Here is a 9,890-nt window from a genome sequence, read left to right as displayed (position 1 = left end):
CAAAAACAGTTAAATGATTTCCTGAATAAAAAGCATATAATATTTGACATGCAATCTGTTTTTTGGACGGGGCATGGGTGCATAACAGCCACCACAAAGGTCCTTGATGATGTAATTACAGCATTAGACAGCAAACAGGTCTGTATTGCCACCTTTATAGACCCTGCCAAGCCTTTGACTCTGTTGACCATAGTATCCTCTTACAAAGCTTTCCAGTATTGGCTGTCCTCCTAGTGTGATTGGTTTGCAATTATCTCACAACCGTGTCAACAATTGAAGGTTGAAAATATTATGTCAGACCCACTTATATCTCTAAAGGTGTGCCTCAAGGTCTATCTTGGGCCCAACCCTTTTTTCTATCTACATCAATGATTAGCCAGAGCTGTTGGAACCTCTCGGATTATCTTATGCAGTGATCACATTTTGTATCAGTTGGTTCCTCTCTCAATGCTGCGGCTTCCAGTCTTAAACTCAGCTTCACCAATATAGAACAGTTCTTTGACAAAGTCCAACTCCGTATTAATACCAGTAAGACAAAATGTATCCTCTTTAGCCGAAAACCGATTACCGAGACTCCACCTACAATCACTTGCATGAACGGTATGGCTCTGGAGTGACGTACAATAAAATCTAAATATCTAGGGATTTGGTTGATCATCCCTGTCATTCCAAAACACACATCAATAACCATCAAGCAAAGTCAAGCTACGACTAGCCTTTCTTTCCGTAATACAAGCTTGACCTTACTCTCATGATACCTACTGTTCCCAGCCTGTGTTAGAGAAGTACGTCTGGACCCTTTGCTGTATGGATCGAGCATTAGATGGTTTATTATCGACAAGAATACTGGATCCGCACGACACAACGCGGAGCACCTCCGAGAACAAGCTTTAGCAAAAACACTGACGACAATCTACCATTCAGCCATTCGTTTTGCTACTAATGCACCCTTTCACACTCATCATTTGACCTGTACAATCCTGGTGGATGGCCCTCCCTTTTCCCGCGGCTACATCATTGGTTTCTCTTTACAGACGACCCTGGGCAAGACACCTCCCTATTTGTATCTCTTCTTCATGGCGTTCATAACACTATCATACAAGATCGAGGAATTTGATTAAATTTAGTACCCCTCTCTTCTACTACCTTGGACGTAATGCCTTCCGCTTGCAGCAGTACATGACTGGATACACTACAAAATACCCTGAAACTTACATCTCTGATCCCAATATCCACCTTTAAGCAAAACCTCCAAAATTACATTGCTGACTTTGTCCTGTGACAATCATGAATCATATTTTAACACACATATTTAATTTTATTCTTATCTTTTCGTTGACTGTCTTTTTTATTCAGTTGCTTGTTCTATGTGTCATGCGGTTTGACTATGTAAAGTTGTACAGTATGTTTATCTTTTTAATTGGTTGCTTGTTCTATGTGTCATGTGTTTAACTATGTAAAGTTGTCAGTATGTTCCTATTATTTCTGTAGCCTCTGTGCCAGGTCATGTTTGTAAATGAGAATTGGTTCTCAAACAGTTTACCTGGATAATAAAGGTTAAAAAAAAATAATAAAAAAAAAATATTTCTAAAAATAGCATCTATATTGATGTTTAAAGTTTCAAACAACTCACAAGTTTTCCATGATATAATTATGGCCAGAGACTAAATATTAAATCATATTAACTGACGCGAATTAGTAGTATTGTTGGAGCCATTACAACAATTGTTTTGCTTTGTTTATATACCATGTTAGTTATATTTATTAATCTGCAGCTTTATGTTTCAACATTGGGTGGAGCATTGCCTGGGAAGATATAAAGGTAATCAGCCACAGTTACATGAGGAAAGCATACTGCTTTTCACCGTGTCAGGCGGGTCATGGTTTAAATAGTTTGACAAGACAAGTGAATGGATCTAAACAAGAAATGAAATGAAATGGACTGATGCTTGTGTGACGGTGAGCAGGAAGTTAAGGAAAATAAATGAGTCACAGCACCGAAATCCAGACAAGTTGTGGACATTGATTATTGGCGACACAAGTTCTAGCAAGTTCTCCCCTAATCCCACCTCATTGGCCTAATGTAGGAGTTGATAAAAGACTGTACAAGTATTGTTCAGAAGGAAATAGTTATTGTAAGAAAGAATCAGAATGCTGGTCAACAGTGTGGAAATAATAGTGCCTTTTCTAAAACCAGGGAAAGACCCCTCAGATCCATCTAGCTACAGACCTATTGCCTTAACATCACATTTATGTAAAATCATGGAAATTGTGGTCACAGAAAGGTTAACATATTTCCTACAAAGTAATCAGTATACACCACAGAGTTGCCAGCAGTGTTATTGGAATTACAGTGGATAGAGGAGAAGGATATACAAAAGATTTTTTAGCAATATCCAGTATTAGATCAGATAGATTGTCCTTCCGAACTGATATTATCAATGAAATAGTTCTAATAATCTAAAGATAGCAAATTAAGGGAATATTTACAAGTATCATTTGGGTTTCTGCCCAGGTTGGTGTGGAGGTAAATGAGCAGGTAGATATTCTGTCCAAACAAGCACTTAAGATTACAAATGTAGGGTGTGGCCTCTAGCTCACCCAGTAAGAGCGTTTGCCCCATGTTGGCTGAGTCCGACCTGCGGCCCTTTGCTGCGTGTCATACCCCATCTCTCTTCCCCTTTCATGCCTATCCACTGTCACTTGATAATGAAGGGAAAAGCCCAAAAAAATAATCAAAAAAAGATTACAAATGTAGACGTGCAGGTTCCACAGGTTCCACTAATCAAAGCTTAAGTCAAAACTTTTATCCAGACATATGCACAGACATGGCAGGAGTAGTGGGACATTAGTGAAATGAGAAGGCATCTTTACAATATACAAAGACAAGTTCATAATAGAAGAAAGTTGGCTTTTAAATTTATGGTATAAAATAGCATTACTCGTCTCAGAATTGGTCATGCAGGTCTTAGGTAATTAGGTAATTAGTCATCACACAAAATAGGCAAACATCCAACTGAAAAATGCACATATTGCACATATTGTAACCAGCCAGTAACTGCCAGAAACACATTATATTGCAAGGAATACAATATAGAGCACCCTTTTCAGACATTAGGTAAGGCAAACCATCACAACTTTTCACTGTCAGGGCTTTTGGGAAAACAGCAGGCAAAGCATATCACAATATTATTAAGTTTCTCTTCTTCTTATTTACCGGTATTTTTCATTTTATTGTTTCTTTATTTTGTGTCTGCACTTCTTGTTCACATTCCAGTCTAGTCATTGGTGTATGGCTACAGCCAGGAGACCTCCCGTCTCATGCCTCCCGGTGGCGGTAATGCACCTTTAAGTTGGTTTGCTACCGCCAATAAACCAAAAAGAAGAAGAAGAAGGAAATAGAAGTAGAGTATCATGGCGGACACCAGGGATAAAGCGCTGCAAGACTACAGGAAAAAATTACTCGAACACAAAGAAATTGACGGGCGGTTAAAAGAGTGTAAGAGATAATTTAATATTGCCGTTTGTGGTGTGGCATGGAATAATCTTGTTTGTTTTGATAGATAAATATTATCGGGTAGCCAGCATCAGTTAGCTGGCCAGCTAGCTAGCTAGTGCTTTGTCATGCAGTTAGCATTCTCATTGAAATGAATGGACATAAAGCTAACGTTAAACCAGTTAACATCAGCAGTGCTATCTTAGCAGATAAGTAAGTTAGATTTTTAGTAAAAAGTCCCACATCTCACTTAACGTTAGCCGGTGTGGTGTTACCATTTACATAACGCTAGATAACGTTATAACGTTACACATGTTTATCGTATCTGCTAAAGTTTACTTATCGTTAAGCTGTTAACGTTAACTTACGTTATGAAGCATGTTTGTTTGGCAGTGTGAGCTGTCATCTTTAGCTATTTGTAACAAACAATTCTTGGCTGTGTGTTTGATAATGGAAACAATAACATTACATTCTGGGTACCCACATTGTTTGTTTTTCAGTGAGAGAACAGCTGAGAGAACAAACTAAACAGTACGAGAAATCAGAAAATGACCTAAAGGCGCTGCAAAGTGTTGGCCAGGTAAGATTATTCTGATGGATGCCAAGATCGAGACGTGGTATGTCACTAGTGGGGCAGCGCCGTAAGCCGACCCCTAACCTTATGCACCTAGGGGTTAAAAGAGCCTAAAGCCCCAGACACACCATCCAGACGGCCAACCCTTGGTAGGCAGTTAGATGTAAATGTGCTGTATTTATATAGCGCTTTTCTAGTCTTAACGACTACTCAAAGCGCTTTTACATCATACAGGATACATTCACCATTCACACACATTCATACATTGTGGCCGAGGCTGCCGTACAAAGTGCCACCTGCTCATCAGATATACACTCACACACATTCACACACCGATGCGCAGCACCGGGGTTTTTGACCCAAGTTGGTCAAAAACAGTGGCTAACAGTAGGCGCCGCTAGTCTGTATTGTCACCCAAACATGAAAACCGGCAGCTGATTGGACGAACGCGTCACGTGGTTCTGGTTTGTCTGGTAATTCAAATCCAGACTGTCAAGGTGGCTTGTTAAGTATACGATCTCATAATTTACTATTTACGGGGTGGCTGCCAATCAGAAGGTTGGGAGTTCGATACCTTACCCTGCAGCCCCATGTCAAAGTGTAAAATTGTATTTTCTGAAGACAAGTAGGTTTGACATTAAGTACAGTGCATGGACTGGATGAAGAGCCACCATTGTGATGCCAAGCCCCCCCACCCTGTCAGACACACGCTAATCCTAGTGGAAGGGAAATTGACAACTGCGTCAGTCTTAAACTAGCAAAGACACTTTGCTACAGAGGGCATTGAAATGAATGTCTGATCAATAGCCAGTTTAGGGGGCATCGCCCAACCCTAGTAGGCTACCTATTCCCTGTTTTTTCCTTCGCCACAATGCGCCACTTGTTTGAAAAGTACCTTTTCTTTTTCTTTACTTTGCCCTCAACAGTTACTACTGCTGACTCCGCAGCAGGCCTCCTAACACCGGGAATATGTTGCCACATTTTTTAAACCAGTGTCACGGACTAGCGCTGAAAACTACGCCACTGTGGCTGGTATACAAGGCAAAATCACCCGGCACTTTGAAAAAGTACCTGCCATTGGCTTGTGGTGGGTGTTATTTTCCCACCCTGGATACACCAAACCTACGGTTCGGTTTGTATCACAATTTTTGACCCACGATTTGATACAAACTTAGATTTTTTTTTTGTATTTTTATTTTTTTATTATTGTATTTAAAACTTTTCTGCCACATGGCATTGTTTTGTCATTGATTACATAAACTGTATAGAACAAATTTAATGGTAATTTAGCTGCTAGCACACCCCTGTCTTCTGCCTCAGACTTCCGGTGCTGCAAGGCTTCAGTCAGGGTGAGAGCCGACAACAGCCCCGGGGACACATTCACAGTCAGCCCCCAGCCAGCTAGTAACCAGCCCGGTCAGCACTTTACTCTGATGCTAAGGACGCTAACGGCAGTTTACTAAACCGTTGGAAAACAGACCCAGGCACAATTCAATTTCAATTCAATTTTATTTATAGTATCAATTCATAACAATAGTTATCTCAAGACACTTTACAGATAGAGTAGGTCTAGACCACACTCCATAATTTACAAGAACAGTTCTAGTAGTTCCCTCCAGATCAAGTAACAGTGGCGAGGAAAAACTCCCTTTTTTTAGGAAGAAACCTCGGACAGATCCAGGCTCTTGGTAGATCTGCATGGAAAGAATAACTCTGGTAGTTGAAGGGGTGTGTCGCAATTCTGCCTTCTCACACAGGTTTGAGGAGCTGAATGTTGCAATTTCGGTTTTATATTCCATATTGTTACAGCCCTAGTATTAGCACTTAAAAAGTATGATCAATGCATTCTTAGTGTAGAGTTTTTGGGTCTATGAAATCTACAAGATTTGTGTTTGAGTGTCTGTCAAGAAAAAGGAGAGGGTTCATTGGGTGAAGACATTGGAAGGGATCTAATTAGACAAACAGGAGGGAGAGGATCAGAGGCTGATTCAATCCTGTCTTTACTAACCACATCTGTGCCTCCTTCCTTGCAGATTGTTGGAGAAGTGCTCAAACAGCTGACCGAGGAGAAATGTAAGTTCATTGGCAGACATTTCACATTTACAAGTGCAGCTCAGGTAGTACGGGCAAAATGATTTTAGGTTCAGAGGATTTCACAACCACTGTGACCATATTATGAAAAAAAACTTTTTCTGGGACTTGGGGTGTTTTTTGTGTCTCACGCATTTGTGACATGCATACAAACTTGTAAAAAAACTATCTAGGCTGTTTTGAGTGAGATAAAGGTTTCTGAATGTGTCCTGCTTTCAGTCTCCCGGTAAGCTTTTCAAAATCTGCACGGCTTTCTACGTCACTACCCGAGACGAGGTGGCCAACCGTAGCACACTAGCAACACACACTACTTTCCATTATCTACAAAAGAACAATTTATATGTCCCTGTTCTGCAGGTATTCCACAAGTGTGCCCTCGTTTAAAAGAAGTCTCCCAGCTAATCCTGCCTTGATCTGCAGCAACGTGCAGTACAACAAACAATATAGTGTTTTTTGAAAATGAACCTATTATGGTACAAACTTAAAATACAATTATCAACCTGAAAATCAGCATAATATGGGTGCTTTAAGGCTGTACCTAACAGGCTATATATCTGCTTAGTGCCTTGGTTGTCAATCACTAGAGACTTGATCACAGCACCCTGGTGAGTCCAGCGCATCTTTCACCATTGCTCCACTCGTTATTAGGTAGGCAATAGGGGTGTAACAAATCACAAAACTTGCGATACAGGTCCAATCACGGTTTTGAGTCAAAGATTGGATCAGCACAAAAAAGGGGGGATTTAAATAATTCATTAAAAATGTTATAACAAAAACTTTTAGCAATAATAACTTTTTTCACCAGCACATTGCTGTTAAACGACAAATACAGATGAAAAAGGGGCATTTTACCATAACTTTCAATGCACCATGACATTTAGCAGTTTCAAGTAAACGCAACATTTAGTCAGGTCTGTGTTTTTTGACAAAAGCAATAGCCAAGTGCTAGTTTGTGTCTTTTAGCTCATATCTTTAGCGGCAGACTGTTACGTCCGGGTGTTGGAATTCTTCACAGTGAAATACAATCACACAACACATTTTAACTGTCAGCATTTTAATAAGTCTGTATTTAAGCCAGTTACTAACTAACAGTAGGCTAACGTTACCTACCTCTAACATCTGTTTTGGAGCATCAGTGAGCAGAGCAAGCATTTAAGTGGCACCGAAATCTGCGTTGCTATTCTGTCTGGTAGATACAGGTTGTTTAGGCACCGGTTCCATATTAGCACCGGACTTTAGCATGTGCTGTTTACATGAAATGAAAATTGCGATTCCTGTATCTTTTCACAGCAACATTGAGATTTATCTGCCTACTTTAAGAAACAGCCGCAGTAAAAACGTATTTCAAATAAAAAAAAAATTTAAAAAAAATAAACAAGATGACAACATGACAAAAACAAATGGATTATGTACACCTTTCACTTATAGAGATAAGTTTTGTGATCCGTAAAAAGGGAGTTTTTCCTTTCCACTGTTGCTCTGGAGGAAACTAGAACTGTTGGGTCCTTGTAAATAATGATGTCTAATGTGGTCTAGACCTACTCTATCTGTAAAGTGTCTCAAGATAACTCTTATGAATTGATAATATGAATAAAATTGATTATGTCCATCATAATTTCACTTGCACAGGATATCTATACAATATGTTTATGATTAAATTGATTAGTAGAGCACACAATTGTTTACAAAAGCACAGCATTCATCAAAGATTTTTGATTTCATAAACATAATTTTGCTCTTATAGTTTGACTCCCCAGATTAATGCATTTAACTTAAAATTCTACAAACTTTTGTTCTGGGAGAGCATGTCACTGGACCCCTCGAAAGGGTAAAAATTCCCATTGGCTGTTTTTTTATCTCGCTATATATATTGCAGGAAAATGCATACTACAATGTCAGTTTTTTTTCCAAATATTGTGTAGCCCTAGTCTCAACAAAACATTGCATTGTGCATTCATCTGTACCACCCCGCGTTCATGTTTCCATATCTTTACTGTCCTCTATTTCTCTCTACAGAGCAACTGCTCTGTGACAGGCTTGTATTACGCAAGACCCGCCCTATCTAAGCTTGGCACCGATAAAATAAAAAATCTGTGAACAAATCTAAAACAATCTGTGACTGTGATTAGCTCAGACATGTGACGCTTTTTACATTTTTTTTATTCCAGTCATTGTCAAGGCCACCAACGGACCCAGATATGTGGTTGGATGCCGCAGACAGGTAGGTGCTGAACACCAATGTGCCTAGTGTCCTGTAATTTGATGTATTATCTTCTCTCATTGGTGCGTCACGAAATGTTATGGGGACTTGATTGTGGCATTTTTTATCCTTTTTCAGGAGACTGATAGTCTAGACTTTCACGAATATATTGCTAACTTGTGGGGATATCTTGATCACAGTATTGGATCGGAGCCAATTTAGCTTTTCTTTTTTTTCTTTTTACTGATAGGGGATCAGCATTCACTCCGTTTTCTAGGGGTGGTACTCTCTTGGCACCTTTCTATTGCAATTCAGAGGCCAACGATTCGATTCTAAACATATCAATGCATCTCGTTGCAACAACTTTTTTTTATGTACATTTCCATTTCTAAAAAAAAGATAAATGTAAATCTGAGTTTTTTACGTTTGTGATAATAATTAAAGAAATCAGCTGATGAAATACCTGTAAGAGTTTAGTAGAGAAAAGGCTTTTATTGTCACAAATATGACTTTCTATGAACAATGCAATTATCAGTGCAGGTTGTATTTCAGCACAATGAAATATGTAAATATGTTTTTACAACAGAGTATGGTCTTAAGTATCTAGTATCTTAAGTATTTAGTTTCAACGTAGAGCATAGGGATTGCAGTGTTGAAGTACCGCCAACAAGGTATTTTGTACCTCGGCTTCAAAGTACGAGTTTGATTTCCATACACTTTACACACAGTGTAGGTTTTGTCCAGCTTCCGCTCGACCTCATAGAACCCAAAGTGCTGCCACACGGCAGTTTTTAAAGTAGTCGGTGAAGGTTGTATAGGTTTGTTGCTCGCCATTGCTTGCTCATGTTTGGTGTGCATAGCAGAAAACAGGCTGGCAGAAAGGAGAGTTTTCTGTAGCGCTCTGCAGCAGGCAAATAGAAGGTTGTTGAAGGCAACCTAATTTAATTTTTATAATTCTGATTATTGACATATTTAACTTTTAAATAAAAATCAACACATTAAAAAAAAAAGCATTCTTATTTTTTTAATAATAGATTATTAACTTATCAGAATTGAGCATCCGGTCGTTCTAGGGAGAATCACGATGCATCTAAGAAATATGTTGGTTTTTTTGTTTGATTTTTCCAACCTCTACCATTTACCTTACTCTGATCATTTACATCAGCTTGAAATAATTGCTGCCTTTAATCACACACGCCCCGCCCCTTTTTCCTTTTTATTAAAGTGACAGTGGATAGACATGAAAGGGGGAGAGAGAGATGCGGGTTGACACGCAGCAAAGGTTGGCTTCAAACCCAGGCCGCTTCAGGACTCAGCCAACATGGGGTGCATGCTCTTACTGGGTTAGCTAGAGGCCGCCCAATTATTTCTAGAGAATATTTAATACACACAGACACACAGAGAGAGAGAGGCAGACGCCAGCCACCACATCACTTCTGTTTACTTATAGCTATTGTTTACCTCAGGCTAATTCATTAGCTAGTAAGTGGCGATTTTTGGCAGTCAGCCTTCCAAAAGAAAGCACAATG

The 9,890-nt window shown here is 39.3% G+C and overlaps 2 protein-coding genes across 2 annotated transcripts in view; one reads left to right on the top strand and one right to left on the bottom strand.

Moving 5' to 3' along the window:
* The window catches only part of mdn1 (midasin AAA ATPase 1), a 1,030,807-nt gene that overhangs the window by 346,163 nt on the left and 674,754 nt on the right, over positions 1-9,890 (bottom strand). The gene's annotated exons all lie outside the window — the stretch shown is intronic.
* Positions 3,278-9,890, top strand: part of psmc6 (proteasome 26S subunit, ATPase 6) — a 22,061-nt gene continuing 15,448 nt past the window's right edge. Inside the window, exons 1-4 of the mRNA XM_032542356.1 lie at positions 3,278-3,499; positions 3,997-4,076; positions 6,104-6,143; positions 8,330-8,382. Of these exons, the coding sequence (XP_032398247.1) occupies positions 3,415-3,499; positions 3,997-4,076; positions 6,104-6,143; positions 8,330-8,382 (258 nt within the window). The 5' untranslated portion in view covers positions 3,278-3,414. The remainder of the gene's footprint in view (positions 3,500-3,996; positions 4,077-6,103; positions 6,144-8,329; positions 8,383-9,890) is intronic.

Source organism: Etheostoma spectabile, chromosome 18 (assembly GCF_008692095.1).
Source record: "Etheostoma spectabile isolate EspeVRDwgs_2016 chromosome 18, UIUC_Espe_1.0, whole genome shotgun sequence".
Classification (NCBI taxonomy): domain Eukaryota; kingdom Metazoa; phylum Chordata; class Actinopteri; order Perciformes; family Percidae; genus Etheostoma; species Etheostoma spectabile.
Note: the sequence above shows the minus strand (reverse complement) of the source record. Positions and strands in the feature narration are given on the sequence as shown.